The sequence below is a fragment of the Andrena cerasifolii genome, chromosome 14, assembly GCF_050908995.1.
Source record: "Andrena cerasifolii isolate SP2316 chromosome 14, iyAndCera1_principal, whole genome shotgun sequence".
Lineage (NCBI taxonomy): Eukaryota > Metazoa > Arthropoda > Insecta > Hymenoptera > Andrenidae > Andrena > Andrena cerasifolii.
In genome coordinates this window covers 2464561-2486616 of record NC_135131.1, presented here as the reverse complement: position 1 = coordinate 2486616, position 22056 = coordinate 2464561, and the positions used below count along the sequence as shown (strand labels likewise).

Genomic DNA, 22056 nt, shown 5'->3' with positions numbered 1-22056 from the left:
AAAATTCTGCATTTTTCAAAAGGTGATTTATTGAATTACTCTAACTGCACACAAAGTGGCATCATTTTCCGAATTTAAGGGTTGCCCAACTTCTCGTTTAAGGATAATTCATTTGCTGAATCAAAACCTTCCATATATTTTGAAAAAAACATAGACTTTAAAGATAGATTTTAGTTAAATCAGTCCTGTTAAAAAATAAACGAATCAAAGACTGTGTTAGGTACTCCAAGATTTCTAAAGCGTAGTACACACACAGTGAGTTAAAATTCAACGTCAAAATAATAAAATGCACTAATGGATTTCTATAAAAATTATTCTAACTACACGATTTCCGTAATTCCTTTTGTAAAATATTCATCATATATTTCCCAAAAGCAGTATGTATAAGTACTTCTATTTCATTGCACGCATGCAAAGTTGTACACGAAAGACTCAAAAACCCAGCAATTTTTGGAGGACGTTTATTTAAAACCGGTCCAATTGTTTATCGCAGCTAAATATTTAGAACCCCTACTTTGACGGCCTGAAAAGGAGCGCGATATTTGGGATTTTTTTTAAGAGAAACCCTCAAATTATATTAATTGAAAACATAATGCATATATTTGTACATATTTAGGCAACATTTAAAAAAAAGAATTAAAAAAAAGGTAGGTACCTAAAACTTTAAATGCATTTTTCTCAAAAAGATGTTTTCCGAATTTGTTAGCATGATATCTCAAAAACCAATCACTCGATTTACTTCAAACTTGGCACATATCTTTCGCAGATGTTCCATTCTCGCCGGTACTAAAACTAAATCGGTTTTTGCAAAATTAGACTTTTGCGACTTAAAAAACCAGCAATTTTTTTGCAGAAATCAATGTCTGTTTTTGACCCTGCCATTTATTTTAATATTTAGTATTTCTCATTTAATCTAAGTAATTCAGAGATAGCCACACTCATACAGATTACACAGAGTTTAAAATTTTCTATTTCAGACAACTACAACGGCTGATTTTATGCTAACAATGCGCACATGATTTTTGTAAGGCTCTCCATTTGCAGCACTATAACTCCGAACATAACCAGTATTTTTACATACAATTTTTTTCTTCATATTCTCTGAAGATTGATAAATGAAAACACAAATCTGAAAGCAAATATATTTAATAGTGTTGTTTTAAAAAATTCACAAAAATTCACACCATTTTTCTTCCGTCAAGGTAGGGAGAACCCTTAATCAATTCCGTTACTAAATCACCATTTCCACTCCAATTCCCACCTGGCTCCAAGCGCGATTACAGCTTGGTTAATAACTTTAACCTGCGCCATAATATTTCACTCCAACACATTAGGCGGTTCTTCCAAACGCTATAGCACTCATCCGTAACTAACATATACATCGTGGAGCAACGTTTCCCGCGGTCGGAAAGAACTCTACCATTTTGCAAACAGTTTAATCAACTCGTGTCGAACTTAAAAAAAAAGAACGCAGGTGGTAGAGATGGAACAACGACGGACAGAGAGAGAAAGATCGAGACACACACACAGAGAGAGAGAGAGAGAGAGAGAGAGCGCGAGAGAGTCAGAAAGAGAGAGAGGGTGGGTAGAGTACGAGAGAGTGAGGTGTAACGAGGGAAAGAAGCAGGGAAAGAGAGGAGGAAGGACACGGCTGTTGCATCCTGGCGTAGGAGCGCATCAACAGGATCTCGCTGGACCAAGTAGCTTCACTATCGCTGGTGGGGAGGAACAGGTCCGTGGTGGGGAATGCCGGCCGCGTGGGTGGGGGAAAGGGACGAAGCGGAGACGAGTGGAGCTCCCTCTGGCGAAGATCTCGTGTCAGTCGAGCCGTGTGCCGCGTCGCGGTAGTGTTGTGCCGTAGTGCTCCGTTCCGTGTGTCTCGCCGAGCACCGATGACGCTTCCCCTGCTGTGAATATGAGCAACGTGAGTTCAGTGAAGCTAAGTTCGATCTATTGCCGTCGTCGACATCTCCGCGGGGCAGTGAGAGGAAGGGCCAGCGCGCGATAAGTCAACGTAAGCCGGGTGTACTCCGTTCCGTCCCGGACCGCGTGCTCTCCGCCGTGTTGGTCTTCTCCCCTTTTTTTCGGGCTTTTCAAGGTTACGCTTTCATTGCCGGCACGAACGATCCGGGCCGCCCGCCTCTGCCGCTCCCGGTTCTGTTCGTCCCTTTCTGTCAGCCGCGTGCAACAGCCCTCCCCCGTCCCAAGTGATTGAGAAAACTCGCGCAAGACGGACCCCTGACGATTGTCCCCGGCATCGCGACGCGTACGAAACCCCCGCGAGTTGGTGCCGCGACCTGTCAACGGTGCGCACAGTTCTCCCGTGCTCGCCGGTGCATTTGGAATTTTATACCTGCTCCGCGGACCCTGCCAATCGAAACGGAGCAGCTCTGTGGCTGGCACGTCGACGGGCCTGAGATTCATGAAGAGCTGAGGACAACAAGCCACACCGGGATCAAAATAACGACACAGCGAAGGAGAGGTCAGGAGGTCCTATCCAAGCGAACTCGCCGAAGGATCCGTAACAGAAGCGTGTCTGTTTACCCGACGTCTTCCCGGTTTAAATCCACGGAAACAATCGGCAAAGACCCGAGGACCATGTACAGCCTGTTTCCCCGCTTCGCCCGGCACGGTACGTTGACCCTGAGCCTTTAAAAGTTTCTCCGGGCGCGCGTAAAAAGCAAGGACAACGCGAAGTGACGGAGCGGCCATAGATAAAAAATTAATCCCTCGTCGGGTGTGCCGAGGCGAGTGCGTTGTCGCCGCTGATAAAAGTTGCAATTCTAATTTGCAGGCCGCTGGCCCAGACGACGGTGCCGCGGCACGGTTTTATCGGGCGGCACGTGTATGAGCGGTAGTTTCGATGTGGCGCTTGAAATGATTGGCCTCCCCCGTTCGCTCCCCCTCGCTCCACCCTCGCGGTGCTTCGTGAAATAGATCGAGGCTGGGACACGGGGCACGATTAAACGCGCTCCTACTTTAATTCCCGCTCGCACACCTCCGGGCACCGGTGGACCGGGCGAGTAACATAGAAGCGTTCCGAAGGAGATCGTATCGACGCGTTCGGGGGCCAGTCCGATCGTCCGCGCCTCGTAATGAGCCAGAGCAGTGCACGTTGAAGATCGAACGTGACTGGTGCAGCAACCTCCCCCCTCGTCTTCTATCGGTATTCTCGGAGGAGCCGTTAATCGAGGTGCCGCCTATTACAAGAAAAACCAATCGGAGCGGGAATCGTCTCACCCTCCGGAGAGAGTAAGAGAGACTGGGAGAGGGAAAAGAGAGGAGAGAGAGAGAGAGAGAAAATCCGCGCACCCCCCGATTCAATAGCGAATATCATACGTGATAGTCCCTCCATTCCCTCGTGAGCAGACGTCAAGTTCGCGTTCCTCCGAAGATGCCGCGGCGCACAGTTTCGCGACCCAGCGTGTAAGGGGATAAAGGGCGACGCAACACGGGCGAGGAATTCAGACGGGTGCAGAGGGACACGTGAACGGGTTAGAGTGCGGTGGGGGCGTGCTGAAACGTTCGCGCTCACCAAAAAGCGACAAGCATGACGATGGCCAGCAATATCGTGGTGGAGTGGCTGCGCTCGCTCCACCTCGGCCAATACTCGGAGTCGTTCATCGACAACGGCTACGACGACCTGGAGATCTGCAAGCAGATCGGCGACCCGGACCTGGACGCGATCGGCGTGTTCAACCAGAGCCATCGGGCCAGGCTGCTGCAGTCGGTGAAGACGCTGCGCGAGGAAGGCGCCGCCAGCGTTTACTTCACGCTGGAGGAGAGTAATGACTGCCTCTGCGACAATGTCAGCTCCAAGTCCTCCAGGACGTCGTCCGAGAGACCACCCAGCGATAAAGAGGCGCAGAGGGCCTCGCCGACCGCCAGCTCCTCCAGCGGCGGTCAGGAATTAACCAAGTTCGCGGACGAGTACGAGGAGGGAAAGGCGGAGCTCGTCAGAATCCCGAGGATGCAGCTGAGGATGCTGCTGCAGGAGAAGCTCAGGCACGACGGCATCAGGTTAGCCTGTCAACCGTACACGACACCGGTAAGCCAACCTGTTTTTGTTTATTCGTAACTCTGCCCGCTCGCCCTGCGTCTGGCTGGCACGTTTAAGACGAAGTAGTCATTTATCTTCCCGAGTAAGACGCCGCGAAAAAATTTATAAGGAGAAGATTGCGTGAGGGGGGACGTAAGATGAACGATGCGAAATTTGTGGACGTTTATTATCCTTCGGAATACCTCGCGTATCTTCCTCCTTCTCGTCCAGACAATGCCGTTTAGGTGCCGCGGAAGGTAATTTTGCGGAAACCGGGTGAAGTTTGTCTATTACCTTCGAATTTGTAGTAGGAATTGTTATTTATTGGCTGGCCAACTGGGATGCTGAGAGCGGATAGTTTTTAATTCATGATCGAGCTTAGTGCATCAGTTATGTAAGGGATACATGGATATCTTCTTTCCTTGTCATTTGTGAGATTATTTTGTTTTCCGAAAGATAGGTGTTTCGCTTTTGTTCATACATAGCCAAGAAGAATAGCTTGGGCAAGAAAAATTTGAAGTCTAATCGTACTTTTATTTGGTATTTCTATGAACCTACTAATTTTTACGTAATTAAGAGCCCCTTTTTTCTTTTATTCACGTGAGATTTTATTTTTTTATTATTGGGTAGAAGAATGTCTTTTAGAGGTGTTCTTTCTAAGTATTGGTATTTGAAAGAATTGAACGTTCTCTTTTTATTTCTGTGATGTAAATGTTTAATTTCATTTTAATATAATTCCTAATTTTCCAATATATGTTACAATCAACTTGAGCTGATCTCAATCAAGTAATAGGGTAAACTGTACAAACATTGGCACCCTAAGCTGAATCCCAATTGGAATGACTATATTTTTTTGTGAGGTTTTTATATGGTCTTAATTTTCTCATTAAAATAAAGCATCTTGAGTACCGACTAAGTCTTTTATTTTAAAAATATTCAATGAAAAACAAAATAGGCATAAAAGTACAATCCCTGGCACCCTAAAATTGGAGGTTATGTAGAAAAACATATGTCGTTATAAACGAAGTTTAAAGTGTTTAATCAGACTATTTCATCCACTATTAAATAACTACAACACTTATTAAATCTGTATTTCAATCCATTACTTAGTTATAATGCGACAAAATATACTTACCTACCCCTTGTCAAAATTTTAAGAAAGCGCCTAAAAACTCAGCCCTTTGTCCCACTTTGTGATGTTGCCAGATGTAAAACATGTAGTTCAACTACTGGGCTTTGCTGTATTGTAGTGAAAGAAAAATAAGAAATTGTAAAAAAGTACTTTCTAAGCTTGTACTTCTTAATATTTTACTTTTTAATCAGGAGTGCCAATGATTATTACAGTGCCAGCATTGGGGCAGTTTACCCTATACTGTGAATTTTTACGCCTTCGTTTCAAAAGCCTCGGGTTTTAACCTCGTCCTTGTTTATGATTAGAATTTCTCAAATAACGCATTCCTGCATCATAATTCCCAGTGGAAACATTCTTGAATATTAATAATTTCAAATATTTGTGTTCACTAAAGTTTCCATTGGTATTGTCGTAGCTGCTGTTTGATTTGGTCTGTACTCCTAAACAAACAACAAATTAGTAATTAACACCACTTATACACGCATCTATTTTACACGCCAATCTGCATAATTTATATTATGTTGCAACATTCATAATTTGAAAACCATGTCGACGTTTTAAGTTTTACTATTATTTTCTTTGAAAATACTGTTGTTTGCACAGGAGAATTTACACCTTTAAACCAATAGAAATTCATAATTGACGAGTCCTTGTAGAAAACACTGTAAATGCCAGAATTAAAAAAAAAATTCGAAAGTGATCTACTTGCTAATGGTAATATAATATAAAATTTGATTTTTGGCGCTTACAGTGTTTTCTACAAAGACTCTTTAATTATGAAATCAGTACTCCAAAATTGATATTATACTATATGTATAAGAAAGGAATAGATTAATCATTAATGTACTAATAAAAATGCAATGAAGGATAGCTCGCTAAATGCATAACCACTTCGCTTCTTCATAATTATCTCCAATTTCACGTACTCCAATTTCTCATATCAGGAATTCGCTAATTCATTTACTACTGATCACCTATTCACACTATCATCGCTTACGTAGCAAAGAAATGTGAAAGAATCTCTTAAATTTCTCACCAGCCTGTCACACGACGTCATTAAACGCATTTTTCTCGCAATTAAAATTCTCAGGGAATCCACACGTCGCTGCAATAAGCATTGGCTTCGCGTTCCAAAAATCAAACTGATCTGGACGGATGCTCCGCATTTCGGGGCGGCAGTAATTAAAAAATGTGCGTCCAAAATTTCACGCGAAGAACCCGCCCTCACTGTTTGCTGGATGTGAAACGTATTTCATGTACAAAGAGTGCGCATCGGGCGTTACAATTTTTGTATACATAACGTGTAATTAATTGCGACGCTTTTAAAAGCATTTTCGTATTCAGCTCCTCTTCCGCAGCTTCTATGCGGGCTGAATTTTTATTCTCGTTGTAAGTCCTTTTGGTTGTGACCGAAACTAAACATGCAGCACGCCCTTAAACGCCCCACTGCTGCGTGCTTTCGCACGGAATGATCGTTCTCCTATTAGTCAATGGTAAATTCCTTTCTCTTCCTTACTATGAATGCCAATTTACGGATTTTTTTTAAAAAGGTTTTAAAATTACTAAAAACAAAAGGTGGGGGAGACCGGGGCTAGTTGTTACACTTTTCAGTTTTTTATTTTTTATTCTTTTTGCATTCCATTTTCAATACTATCAATGACTCTGACTTAAACTACGTTCTTTCCTCTACCGATGACCAATATCGCATGTAATTAAACGAAAACCATGACTTTGAAACAAGCCATTTTGAAAGTCGAGACATGTTGTAACAACGTGCCCCGAGTAGGGGTTAGTTGTTACACAATACGGGGCAAGTTGTTACAGAATTAAATTTTACGAAACGAGGCTTATTACGAGTAATGTAATTATATTTTCTTGAACAAAAGTAAGTTTATTAATATTAAGAATCTGTTACAATAAATATACAATAAAAAGTCTATTTGAGAAATAATAAAAACTAGTGAAATCAGTTGCACTAATTATCGTCATCCGTTTCATACGGGGACTCGCAATTAATGCACACATAACAGTGATTCTTCGGTTTTGCACATTTCTCATGTGCCCACTTTTTGCATTCTATGCACTGAATCCACTTTGTGGAGCCCCTCATTGAATTTGAAAAAGGAGAGGAAGGAAGAGTGTCTATTATTTGTGGTGGTTTTATTTCTCATCTGCCTTTTCTTTACTGCATCTTATTTTTATTTCTATGTCATCAGTTTCCTTTTTAAAACATCTTAATAAAATCTTTTTATTTTTTGATTTTTTACTTTACGTTTTTTCTTTTAACAGTTGTTCCTGTCGTATAAATTATTTACTAAATACAATGTAACAGCATGCCCCTTTCCCTCTGTAACAGCATTCCCCTTTTCGTATGTAACAACATGCCCCTTGTCTTGTGTAACAACTTGCCCCGGTTGACAGCATTGCGTATAAAAAGCTATAAGTTCATACCAGTTTGGTGTATTCTTATGTTCTTGGTACGAATCTGTAGCTAAAGGAACACTGATTCAAAAGTGGTAATATTAATTTACATTTATCTGTCTGTTCGGCAGAGAAAAATTAAAGTAGAAAGAGAAAAGTTACTATTAGTACCGAAAACAGAAAAAAATTGTAATAAAGTGACAACGCGTGAACCGACTACAAACAAACAACATACACAACTGTGTATGGTTGAAACACATCAGCCACTTCATCGTCGAAGTGATAGTCCAAGCAAAAAAAATTTAAACTGCTTTGCAACAACCTGCCCCTGCAACAACTAGCCCCGGTCTCCCCTACACAAAATTCACATTTCTTTAGTTAACTATTTTTTTTATAGTGCACCATTAAGAAACAACGAAGCTGTAAACCTAATTCTCTCGCAAAACTTCGACCCGCGTTTAACATGTTACTGCATATGCCGTGGACCAACTATTCGGCGAATTTCATCCAAATCCGTGACCCACCCCTTATGCACACCCCTTGTGAGGCCTCCGCGCAGCTACACGGCGACGTATCGCCACGAACGTGAAGCCTGGTCGCTTTATCGACTTCGAAGCAACTTGAGGGCTCGGTGTCGTTGCTAATGATTCACACAGCTGAACAACGCCTTTCCCCTATCCGCGTGCGTTAATTAGCAGAGCGTCGGGCTGAATGCAGATGGAAAGATAGACACCTTATATTGGGTAGGCACGGGTGGTTTTATCGCGCGGATAAGTCTGCCGTTACCTAGGACATTCGTGCCGTGACACTGCGATCCCCCCGTTCCCAGCGTTTACGTCCCCGGCCTCCTATTTCACCAGTTTACAGTCAACGGTGCTTAGCTTATTGGCGAAGGTGGCGCGTATACAAATCGCGGCGATCGTCGAATTTGAATGATAAAAGGCCAGCCCTCGCGGAGGCTGTAAATTACGCGGGGAATTACGATTGCGCCGCGGTCGAAAATTTACGAGCACGCGCACTGCGCGCCTCTCCAGCGGCGGGCGCTTCCTATTAATTTCTAAATTTTTATTCAATCGCGCGGTGTCCGATTAAAACGTCGTCGGGCAAAGATTACCGCCGAATTTATGGAAGCCCGCCTGAAAGTGTTTGAGAATTTCACGGTAGGTTTTTACTAGCCGGGGCTATGAAAAACAGTGTGTTTAACGCCCGGGCTATTAATGAGATTGCCCGGCTCGTATAATTCACCGGAGCCTTCGCGATGCTGTAGCTGATCGATACGCCTGGCAAAAGTGCGAATTAAAGTGCAGGAAAGTCTAGAAGATGAGGGGGAAAGGTGATTATCTGCTGGGTGTTCATGTTAGCATCGGATCCGGGCTTCTTTCTCTGAGTAACAGCTAGGCGAGAAAAATAGACGGAAGGTAAAAAGTCTCGGCGTTATTCCGCGGGGATGGCCGCGACGTGAACCTATTTTCGCCGTTTGCGACAGATGAATAGATTTCTTAAGCAGAAAACTCACCTCGATTTTTCGCTGTACCGTTGTTGTAACTTCGCTTTATTTATTAAGAAATTACTGCACAGTATTTGGAATTTATTTCTGGCCATTTGTATCGTCACTATTTCTTCGTTTATTTCGGTAGGTTGTATGGAAACTACACGTGTTTATAATAAACAAACGCGAAGATCGATTCTTTGGGTCCGGGGGTTTAAGACCACTGGGCCAGAGTCAGTTGTATTCCTGAGCCAGTGGCGAGCATTTCGAATTTAATACAAAAAGTATTATATTTCACAACAATTTATGTTTTTGTCCAGGAGACATTGTGTTCGGTTAAAAAATAAATAGATAGTTAATAATCTTTATAATTAATATTAAATTAGTCGTAAGTTTGTACCTATATATTAGGAAAGTTATAGCTGCTAGTGCTAGCAATACTTTAAATTAAGTGTTAAATTAATATTAGTCGTAGTGCCACAGCCCATAGCGAGAGTTTACTGTATAACCGATATATAACCGTTATGGTAACGATATAATATCGGTTCTGTAGAACCGAAACCGATATAGGCCAGAACCTTTCTCATTCATAACTGTTTCAAGATTATTTCGGTTCTTATAACTGTTTTGAGAACCGAAACTGATATCATAACTGTTTTCAACCCCTGATTTATACACTGGATTGATACCTACATTTATAGTTTTATATTATCTTCAAATTGTAATTGGGAGACCAACTCGAATGTTATTACTAACAAACAGGGCAGGGTAAAATAGAATTTAATTAAATTTTAACTGTAATCTTTGGGGATATGTAGAGGATATATAGGTATGTATTACACAATTTTTTTTTATGCTGAAATTCACTCTAAGGGGATGAAATTGACCCCTGAAAATCTGGCTATTTTCCAATTTTGTGTTACAATTCGCGAACTGTAGGGACTATAAGTTACCAAATGATAGTCCTAATTAAAAGAAGTAACTTTTTCCTGAAAATTTTTTTCTATCTTCTACAGTTCGAATAACACAAAATCGAAAAAATTTCAGAGGGTTAATTGCAGCCTCTTGGAGTGAATTTGGGGAGCAAACAAAATTGCGTTGTATTCAGGAGGACGTCTCCTACATATCCACAAAGTTTCATAATTTTTTGAATTTCCTGCTTCGGGGTTTTCATTCTTCCCTTGTGAAAATTATAAGGGTTGAAGCTTTGTAAGCTGTCATACATGAAAATGGTTACCCCTACGAAAAAACTCACCAAACCTATTTTGTACAAAATTTCCTAAGCTACAAATTTCATAATAACTATTTTTGTCGCAAAACTAATAGCTAACGAGATATTCGCGAAAAAACAGTTTTTTTACCTTCAACCCTCTCTAAAAATTGTATCCGATGTCGGATCGATGGGGACTTTTGACATATTGTTTAAAACGACGAAATAAAGGCCCACTAATTTCACTGGACTATTATATAATGAATATATACAGACAAATATTATTATGAATTGATTATTTCATTGAAATAAAAGAGTACTTTAGTATTTTGTCTAAAACTGTTACAAATTTTCCCCAAGCCCCGGTTACAAATTACAGTGCAGACCCGATCATTAACACGATTTAATGAAACATTTCGCAGTTGTAAGTTGAGAAAAAAGTGTGTAAATTGACTCCGAAGAATTTGCGAGCTCCGTATAAGGGGCAGCAGTAATGAGAGAATTTTTTCGCATCGCCTCCCCTTATTGTTTCCATAAATCATCCCCGTTCGATAACGACAATTACCGTTGACCCTCATATTTTATACTGTATCAAGAAACACCCCGTTTATTAGTCTCTTCCTCTGCGCGCGCACGTTCGCGAAGTGACTTCACGCAAATGACTTCGGGATGTAAAAAGCGCAACGAAAGCGCGTCTTCTATCTCGCCGCACGGTGGTCCCGGCCGTTACTCGCTCCTTTTTATCCCCGGACGCATGATACACGAGTTTCTGTAGGCGTGCGTGCACGCATCGGGGATCTTAGCCCGCGAACAGCATCGACCTTCGTCAAAGTGATATTTACCACCTCCGGCCTGGATGCATACTTTCGTATTTATTGGCTCAATCCGGAAGGCCCGATTTGTACGGGCGCCCCGCTCGCGTATCTGACCAATCAACATTCCAAGCATACGGACCACGTAGCCAATTACGGTAACCGCGATACAATCAGCACCACTATGCACCTATTTATTTGTTCAGTTGCTCGGCTGTGGTGCAAGGACTGAGCACGATGTGGATACAACACTGTGCACGCAAAACATTTTATGACAATTTCGCGTTGGCGATGTGAACGCTGGTCTACTGGTTGCTCTTCGAAGTGGAGGGTCATCTTGGGTTGGCAATTTTTCATGGAAAGATTCGGCAGAGTTCTTCGACGAGTTTGCAAATCATGTCCAAGTGATCAGTTCGCAGTGTTACTGATAGTAATAGATCGTGTGGTATCAGTTGGTTTAAATCGAGGGAATTTGGATTTGGATATTTTGGGAGCAGGTCAACCCTCTAGCCTCCAGTGTGACGTATACGTCACATAATTTTCTAGCGTATAAAAAAACTCGATACGTAGTAAATAATTTTGGGAAACTTTCACAGAGACTTTGTTTTCTGGGTGTCTGGGTGCTAAAGGGTTAAAGGGCTTTTCGAACAAGATACTTCTGTGGGTCGTGACGAATTTCTGAGTTTTATATTTTTCTTTTTCTTATTCTGTTATGTGTATTTATGGTTTTTTCATCTTCTTGTTATTATTATTAATGTCTACTGGTGCCATAAGGAATTATTATTATTATTATTTCGGATATATACGTGTTATCCCCTTTGCCTTTGTTAGATGAGATTTAACTCTGACAAAAGGACATATTTCAAGTACCGGTTGTGAGCAACAGCAGTGACTCGTGTGAAAAAGCCCTAACGAGACAGACACATAAATCTAATAAGGGGTGTGCTCAAGGTTTAGGTCACCGATTTGGTTACAATTTTGGTTATAGTTAGTGCGAAGCATAGGCAACTATTTCTTAAGGAGCGGGACCATTTAAATCGCGAATAAAATGAGTTTTTTCCAGATTTTTTGTGGAAAAATCTGTACAACCAAATATGTCCAGGCTTTGCATATATCTGCTATATGCGATGATGGAATTACATAACTTTTTTTCTTGTATTTTTCAGAGTGTATACAACTTATATAAATTTACAAAGAGGATTTTTAAATTTTCATTACAGGCTCAGGTAAAAAAGTTGAAAAAGCGACCATCACTAATTTTTTCGTTATTTCGCCCAATTTTAATTTTTTTTTTCAAAACGACGAAACACCTCACCTGATAAACTAATCCTTCTAGCTTCTCAAAGAGACTCAAGCCGTTTGGATGAATTTGAAAGAAAGTTATTGTGTTTTAAAGGGTGTACCAATAAATACCTAAGAACGAGACTGATTTAGATAACTAGTCGTAGAAATAATAATTAGAAAGTGGAACTGAAATTACTACATTGATTACAGTTGAGCTGCTATTGCAATCTAATTACGGTTTCGTGCTTATGCACGGAGTGCGTATACCTATCGAGGGGCTAGAAAAAGCAAAACTTTGAACTCAATTTTCTCGCAAACTTTTGAGTGGTGTGCCCTATGCGTTTAACATATAATTACACATGCTGTGTACTAACTACATGCAAAATTTCAGGCAAATTGACGACCCGTAGCTCGCGCGCCTCCCCCTATAAGTAATATTTTCACGTAACTTTCATTTTGCCTGTGTAATTTACTTATACGATATAAACGTTGAATGATCACGTTGCTGAATTGTCGCTTGCAATTGTGATTACCGAATGACCGTAGTGAGTTTCTTTCGCGAATGAGGGAGAGAGGGAGACAGAGAAAACAGTAGAGCGGGCAAATTCTCCGTACGGTATAACTGTATGTAGACCGGCGGTAATAGCGTTTAAATATTTGAGCGAATGTTCAATCGATATCCCTTAGCCAACCCCGTCACAGCTCTTTCTGAACCGTTCGTTCTCTGCTCCTTTCCTTTCCAACTCGTTCCACCTTGCAGGAGGCCGATCGAGCACGTTTCCATGTAATATCAAACGCGGCAAATGAGATTCTCTAACTCCAAAAGCAGAATGGGACACCGGAGAAAGGGTGGAGCAGCAGATATTAAACCCCGCGCGACGACAATACCGCGTAATTGATCGAAGATAGTCGCGCTTATCGACGCTGTCTGGTGATCATCCCAAGAATGATCCTGCCAGCTTTCGACGACGAACTTCAATGTTGATTGCAAATATGGTTTTCATTGAGCGAAACTGTGTTTACTACGGAGGCTGATGGTTACTGTACTATTACTTTATTTGGCTTATACTTCATTCAGAGTGGAACGTTTTTGCTTGAATTATTTTGAGAAGATTGTTTGATAGTTGATAGTTGATAGTGGATAGTGGATAGTGGATAGTTGATAGTTGATAGTTGATAGTTGATAGTTGATAGTTGATAGTTGATAGTTGATAGTTGATAGGTGATAGTTGATAGTTGATAGTTGATAGGTGATAGTTGATAGTTGATAGTTGATAGTTGATAGTTGATAGTTGATAGTTGATAGTTGATAGTTGATAGTTGATAGCTCATAGCTGATAGCTGATAGCTGATAGCTGATAGCTGATAGCTGATAGCTGATAGATGATAGCTGATAGCTGATGGTTGATAGTTGATAGTTGATAGTTGATAGTTGATAGCTGATAGTTGATAGCTGATAGCTGATAGCTGGTAGCTGGTAGCTGGTAGCTGATAGTTCATAGTTCATAGTTCATAGTTCATAGTTCATAGTTCATAGTTCATAGTTCATAGTTCATAGTTCATAGTTCATAGTTCATAGTTGATAGTTGATAGTTGATAGTTGATAGTTGATAGTTGATAGTTGATAAGCGTAAAAATGGAGTTACTGGAGGCTGGTGGTTGCTGTTCTATTGTTTTATTTTGTTTATACTTCATTCTGAGTGGAGCGTTTGTTTGAATTATACTGAGAAGTTTGTTTGATAGTTGATAGTTTAATTTATAAGCGTAAAAATAGAGTTACTGGAGGCTGATGGTTGCTGTTCTATTCTTTTATATTGTTTATACTTCATTCAGAGTGGAACGTTTGTTTGAATTATATTGAGAAGTTTGTTTGATAGTTGATAGTTTATTAGAAGGTTGACACTTTACGTTATAAGCGTAAAAATGGAGTTGCATAGGTAGGGAAAGTCTCCATCAAGGATAGGATAAAGTTACGGGAAAGTAGTTATGTCTGAAGGAAGAGGGGCCATTGGGAAAATGACAAACGGCATGGAGAAAGTATACCGAGATATCAGGCCCGATCGGGCTTGTTCACTGTGTAATAATATTGATCAGGTCCGAGCGAATTTTTCAGGATTCGCAGGGCAATCAGTAAACAGGAAACAGTGGGAAAGTTTAGAGAAGTGAAAGTCCTGAATCACAGCAGGGTGTAAGAATTGGCAGATAAGTGGTGGCAGTGCAGTAGGTAGCTACGAGTCTAATGCAATTTATTTGATCAAAAATACCTGAGATGATTAAGTTCCGTCAGATATCAGATATACATTAATTGTTGCTTCATGTGCACCTAGCATTAAATTTTAATGAAAGTTTCATCTCTAGACTAAAATTTTCGTTCTACCTTTGCTGCACTATTTTTATTAGACTACTTATATTCCACTTGCTGCTTGCTGCCAAAGCTTATTTAATATCCGTTTGAAATCTTGAATATATGATGAACATATTGTTGCACGAGCAAGAAATACATTTACGGTTTTCGCGGTTAGAACCATTAATAATCCCTTTTAACCTCGTTTCCTCTTCTATTTTCGCTTCCCTCTTTTCGCGTCTGTACCTTTTTAGTTTCAGCGATAAGATTTCTTCTGCTCATGCCGATATCCGAGCAAGTCTCACGCCTTCCTCTCCTTTTCTCCTTCTTCTTTCGAAAAGAAGAAGCACAGTCATTTCCGACATCCGCAGGAGCCCATGCTCGCTGAACTGTTGATGAAGTAGCATTATTGCAAAACGGCGCGATGCAGCACTGAATCGTTAGATTCCCTTTTAAACAATACTCTCGTTTGGACCTTAATAAATCACGAAGCTAACATTGTGTTTCGCAGTACCATTTAATTACGTATCCTTTTTATAGGGATGACAGAGATTTAGAAATAAAAACATCAGTATCGTATAAATTCATTCAAAATTATCCAAAATGATTCATGGATAGAAATAGAGAAAAAAGGTACTCCAAAAGTATTTCACTACTTAAGTACAAAATATTCTATCTAATAACTCTCCTCAAATAAAACACAAAAATTGTTTTCACGAACTTAATATTCTTTTTATCTCAAAGCATAGAGAAGTACCTTCAGACCTTCTGAACCTGGGGCCGCAGAGTTAAAATTCCTGCTAATTTCATGGACAAATTGGTTCAGCAACTGTAATCCTTGCAAACGTAATGTTGATAGCTCCCATCAATTTCCGTCACGTATCGAATCTGCTGCATTTGCTTTTTCCCCACGACCATTCCAACGAGAGCTCACTTGCGCGGAGACGGTGAGTTAGGTTACCGGAACCAGGTCACTAAGAATATCTCCTACGCTGTCTTATTATTTGTAACGCTTTCTGTGCGCCTTTTGCTTCCATCCCCTCGTTTCCATTCGCATTCACGTCAGGGCGAGCCTCGCCCGGCCCTCTGAAAAATGTTTAACATCCACGCTATCATTCTGCCGCGTTCCTATGATAATCCAGCCGCGAAGTGGTGCGCATACATACGAGGATTATATGGGCGAGGGGCGAGGCACAGGAGGAACAGAGATGATGACAGGATTACGCTAGCTTGACCATGTACACGGTCACGTAAGTGTAAATCGCGCACACATCCCGGCTGATGTAGGTGTATATGAATTGTCCACGTTCAGAGCAAAAGCTTGCTTGGACGAAGGATTCTGTTTCGTGTTTCTTCCCTTCCTCGATGCTTCCTTCGCCCCTTGTTTTTTAATACACAATGGTCACTGTCCACGCTGACGATTCAATCTCTGGCGATGCTCTTTTCACCAGCTAAAGACACGAACACGTGCATGCACAGTAATTCACGCGTACCGGCGGGAATACAGCACAGGTCCAGCTGCTACTTCCGAATATTCGTCTCGGTTTTATATGGGAGCGCGACGCGCAGTAAAATGGTACAAGTCTGTTGCATTTGGAAGATTTAGGAATTTTTAATTATTCAAGGGTTTCTTTTGTGGGTACAGATATTTACTTTCTTAATTTTCTCTTGGGTGGGGTGCTTTGTCGAACATGATAACCTCGAGTGGCTTTTAAATAATACACTTTCGTAAAAGTTACGGAGCTAGGTACTTTTCGAATCTCATTAAAATTAAAATATTCTAATTTGAAGTTAGCACTTCTAGTGACGATTGTAATGGCCCGGATTCCAATTAATTTTAATATCTCACTACAGAAAACAGCTATTTAAAATTGTTTTAACAGGTTTAAATTTGTTTCTGGAGTTTAGCATGTTAGGTATAAAAATTACGTGGTAGATACATCGACGGCAAAAATATGTGGGTACGTACTGAATTTTATCCGTTCAATTTTTACTGATTAGGTAAACATGACTAAGCTGGCGTATGGTGTGCAGATTACTGGAACGTGTGCAACAGGTAGATGAGCATTGCAATAGTGTTGATTTGTCACAGAACACGAAATATGACTTGTGAATAGGGTTGAGACGATGGTTGCAAGCTTTTGAAAGTAAATTTTGGTCGGTGAGACTCCAAACTTCTTTTCGCAAATATTGATAAGCAATTTTATGTTAAGAACATGAAGTTTTGTATGTTTTATTAGATTAGAGATTGCAGAATTGATTAAACATGCAATGAAATGTGTTATTTTTCTCATAGTTATTCAGTATAGTTTGTTAAACATAAGAAAAATAAAACCTCGTTTATTCACGCATGTTAAAGATGGAGCAGGGATTTTTAAATAATATAATGTTCAAGACACGTGAATTGCACTGAGAGATGTCTTAGTAAATAATTTTCTAGTATGATGTTATCAGGAGATCTGAAATCAGGTAATGTGATCTATTTGAAAGGGTTAAAACTCAACACCTTCACTACGATGGGCCATTTTTCCCCCGCAAAAATTGGCATCTTATAAAGACAAACAATACTTTACGATTAACACTAGGAATATTATTTTGTTATCTTTAAATTATTTATCTTTAAATATAAGAAAACTGCTGAACTTTTGGTTTTAAGTCACTGAGGATGTAGGACTCACTGACACCAGCGTACCATGCGCGTCGCTACATGGTTAGAAATAACGCCCTTCTTTCTATTATAAATAAATACAGACATTGAAAAAAAAGCTCTTTAAAGTTCAGAGAATGCTTTATGCATAGTAAAAAGGTCATTTCATCTGAGCGCATACATTTCCTGTAAAAAATTCCAGAAAACACCGCTCGTTTCGTGCCGGTCAAGGTGGTGTAAACCCTTCGGCACGAAGCTGACATAAAATCCTTGAACGATCCACCCCATTGATTACAAGTTAAAATCAACATCTACCAAGTGTAAATTAGGTGCAGGAATTTCCACACTGTCATAAAATTCTATAGTAGCAAAATTGACAAAACATCCATACAAACATGTCACTGTGTGTTATTCATCCTAAGCAAATAAAGATTTTACAAAAGAAAAAATACGCAACTAACAAATAAACCAAAATGACACTAAAAATCCTTTTCCACGGGGAGCAATAAATATCGTGGAGGCATCACAGTTTGATGCATTAGCAAGAAAGCCTAATTCTGCCAACAGGGTTGACAAACGCGTGTTCCATCGACTGTACTCGCTGGGTTGCTATCACGCAGCCAGTCGTTGCGCCCAATGTATTGCTAAAATGGAAATTTAATTCTCCTATCATTTGTTCTCGCGTTGCACTAAAACTGGCTGCTGAATATTAATTAATGTATGCTGTATTAATTGCAGTAATCGAGTTACATACTTTGTATCTTGGCGCACGTAGCCAGGTGGCATTAATAACGGCGCTGTTCGTTCGAGAATGCCATTAGTCGTTGTCCTGGAAGTCTAAGTTGGTGTTCTCGGGGGTTGGCAGTAGAATCTATCTCGAAGTTGTGGAATAGTGTACTTAGATTAGGAACGCAAATGCGTGGAGAGGGTGTTCCTTCCAGAGGATTTCACGGGTGTGCCTCCCTGTGTCCGCCTGCTCAGCCTTTTCCCTCGCCCTGTCTCCCTTCTCTCGTTTCGCCCGAGTCTATTCGAGGAAATCGAAGGCAGATGATCTAACTAGTGCTTCGAAAGTTTTCGAATGGCTTTCGAAAGGGTTCCACCCGCCCGATTGCGAGTAATCGTAGGTACCTAACTACTGGGAGTGTGTGGACTCCCGAAAATTGCGAAACGAGCGACTTCGAGTATTTTTAGTGGAATGCGGAACTTCGGCGACTTCAAGTAATAGTGGAATAATGAGTCATGTCGCGTAAATGTTAACATTAAAATGTTACCGGCTGTCGAACTTTGAGACTGCCTGAGACACTGGGGAATTGACATTTGCAAGGATGAAGCAAAATGGGTCGGATCAGTCTTAGGAAGCACTTCTTATTATAATATACGTTACACGACTAGAAACGCAGTAATATTGCGTAAGGGATGAAAAAATTATGTTATTCTAGTGTATTTAACCCTTCCTGGTCACCAGGGTGTGTTAGTTTTATGGGTAAATTTAAAATTTTTCAAAATTTTAAAATGACTAGTGACAAAGTGATCCTGTTTTTAATCCTTAAAATGAAAATAAAAATACGTGGAAATTAGTATTTAATGCTATTTAACGAAGTTCACTAAAGAAGCGATATCTTGTTTGCTTCTGTGGCGGTTCATAAACTCAATTATTAAATTTTCTTTTAATAATTTTATTAATTTTCGTATTTTTCTATAATTTCGAATGAAATTCCAACTAGGTAAATAATGTATTACACGAAATTTAAAGGCACTGGTTAATTTTAAACCTGAAATTTTACCGTTTCTCCATCAGTCCTTTTTAAAATTGAAAGATTGAAAAAATTGACACACCCAAAGCGCCCACGATTCACGCGTATTTAGGTGAAATTCAAAGTCAATTTTTTCGAAAACGAAGCATTTACCTCAACTTCGTCACTCTTGATTTTCGTCATATTCTTGCCTGTATAATCATCCCCTAAAGAGTATTGGCCATAGGTAGAGGAACACCCTGTATATAAGGGAACTCAGAATTTTTCAAAGTCAATTTTCTCGAATTTGGTTGAAAAGCGCGTCATACTGCTTTGGAAATTTAATGTCAAACATTTTCTGAAATTGCCAAACCTGAAAGTCCCCTTGTAAGGTGATCCGCGCTCCACCAAAGATCCTAAAGTATAAAACCTACTGAACCTTGCATAGCCGGCCAGATCTTTCCTCGCTGACAGACGGTAGAGGTGTCTACCGACTTGCCATTGCTTGTAACCGAGAGTTATTATTATTGTAAACGGGAAAAACCCTTTAGTATACAGAGAGTGTGGAAGATAACATTAGGAAAAATATTCAGTCTGAGGAAGATAAACCGTCATGCATTAAAACCTAGGTGAGTAACGAGAGTTCTTCATAGAACGTTGCCAGAATAAATTGTATATTTATTAACTATCTACAATCGGCTACTTCGTTTCTCAACCTGGGTCACAACAGTACTTCCCAATTTTCGGTCGGTACTGTACATCACTAAACTGTGCAGCATCTTCACTAGCTATCGTTCTCAACGGAAAGCTAAAACTCCACCAACTAGCCTTCCAATCCCTTCGAATTTCTGTTTCTTAACGGAACCCTGTCGCGCACTTCAACCTGGCAAACATCACGCTCGATTACTTTCCGCAACGTTAGGAGCCGAGATCGATGCCTCGCGATTATTCGATACCTCGATTATCCGTATCAGCCTCCGTAAAGTTGCATCCTAACAATTTGTACGTTCCGTAAATTGGGTGAAGTGGCTACTTGCAGAGTTACAGTTTATTACAAACGGACCACTCTAGTGTTCGCGTTGCGCTCCGCAGGAGCAGAAGAATCGAAGAGGGATGCGAAAAGCGGGAGAGGATATTCGAATGAGCGTCAAAGAGGGAACGAGAGGGAAACTCAGGGTGGAAGGATGTGGGGGGCGCCGGGGTGCAAGCAGTGCGCCAACGATGAAGCGTTTATTTACTGGGGCGGTATCTCGGTGGTGCTTGAGATACATTACGTTACGTTATGCGTTTTCCATTCGTACCGAGGGAAAGGAAGCGAAATAACTGAGGTGGAGATAGTTCATTCTCTTGCACGCGTTGCTTTCCTCTCGGAATATTGTTCATCCCCATCTTTGATTTCTCCTTACTCGTTCGGTTATAGGCAATTAAGGCCGACAAGTGGAGGTGGGCAGCCAGCAGCAACTGAGGTACCTACAGAAGTTTGCGTAATTTTTGCATACCGAATGGTATAATTTGCGGTGTAATTGAGACGGGGTGATGTCTGAATTAGAAGACAGAAGAAAAGGGTGGAAGAGGTATTTCGGTTGCCCTCTACTCCCTTTCCAGATGCAACAAGCACCTTACCCCCGTTACATACTGTTCCCACTGCATTCTGCTAATTTATAACTGTACGCATGGCGAAAATATTTTATCGAATCAATCGGTAATCGCGTAAAACGTTCAGCTTACAAAGGTGAAATCTAACCTAACGAACAGGTCAACTCGTTAACACCTTCACTGCCAAGTGTTTTCCCACGTTTTCCGTTCACTCACATCGATCCACGGCGTTTACCTCCAGGAACGAGAATCTTTCCTAGCTGAACGATGCATTCAACCCTGGAACCGCCGCACCCGGTCGCTTTGACCGTATTTAGTTTCCGTGTCTTCGTAATTGTCTTATTTTTACAACTAAACATATGCGCGTCTGTGACCTTATTGGCGGTTTTAGGTAGGTTGCTCTTTCGGCGGTTCCAGTGTTAATATTCTGCATCGATCCTAACGCCAGTAACAGCATTCAGAAGTTTCCAAATCTCAGGCGCTCCTTCGTTACAAGCTCCCCAAACCAAAATTCTAAATTCATGGCGCCAGTTACCATGGATGACACCCACGGCACTCCAGCTTAATTAGTCACCTAGTAATTGCGAACATCAAATGCGAAAGACGTTCCGTCGTCCTCCTCAGTCAACAGTATCGGCGTAGCCCGAGTAAACGGAACAATGATTTACCGTCGCACAGCGGCAAAGAAATTCAGTAAAGGTGTTCATGGGCATTTTTCTCTTTTCCTTCCTCCCTCCCCCCTCTCTCTCTTCTTCTGTTCATATATGCAGCTGCAGTTAAGTAGAAGCATTACCGTGCACAGTATTCCCCTGTCGGATCGGTGGGCTGGCACGCAACGCATGCAGCGCTATCTAGGCAACATTAAGGACTCGCCGGGTTGTATTACGGTTGCCGGGTAATAAACATGTTTAATTGCAACGCTAATGGCGCAGGCGGGGGTGCAGCCCGGTCTCTTGTCCCTGCAACAGTCTAAACCCATTGCGTCGGCTTTGCTTTCCGCTAGAATGCCGTCGTTACCGCTGAAAGGAAAGGAGGAGAGGGACATCGACAAGCGGCAGTTCTATGGGCGATCGATCGAGATGGAAAGTACGATCAAATCGATCGCCGAGGCGCGTACGTGTTCTAAAAGCTTTACCGCCGCGATATTTCGCCGGTTATCACGGTTTATGGCCCGTCGAGTGTCTGCATTCATGTAACGTTGCCCGTCACCAGAAGTCCCCTTTAACGATGCCAATAATTGTCCCGATAGACGCCGCGGCGTACTTGGCTGTTCGACGAAAGTGCGAGGCGATTCTTCGGGGTGGTTAATTTAGAGGAGATTTTCTTGCCTGCCGCTCGGGGTTTGTTCA

At 41.2% G+C, this 22056-nt stretch overlaps 1 protein-coding gene across 3 annotated transcripts in view; it reads left to right on the top strand.

Moving 5' to 3' along the window:
• Positions 1–1826: 1826 nt before the first annotated feature.
• LOC143376209 (uncharacterized) overlaps positions 1827–22056 on the top strand; it is a 1054554-nt gene continuing 1034324 nt past the window's right edge. For all 3 annotated transcript variants that reach the window (XR_013087041.1, XM_076826254.1, XM_076826253.1), the window contains exon 1: positions 1827–4048. Coding sequence is in view for 2 of the 3 variants with exons in the window: in XM_076826254.1 (XP_076682369.1) it covers positions 3551–4048 (498 nt within the window). In the remaining variant the exon portion in view is untranslated. The remainder of the gene's footprint in view (positions 4049–22056) is intronic.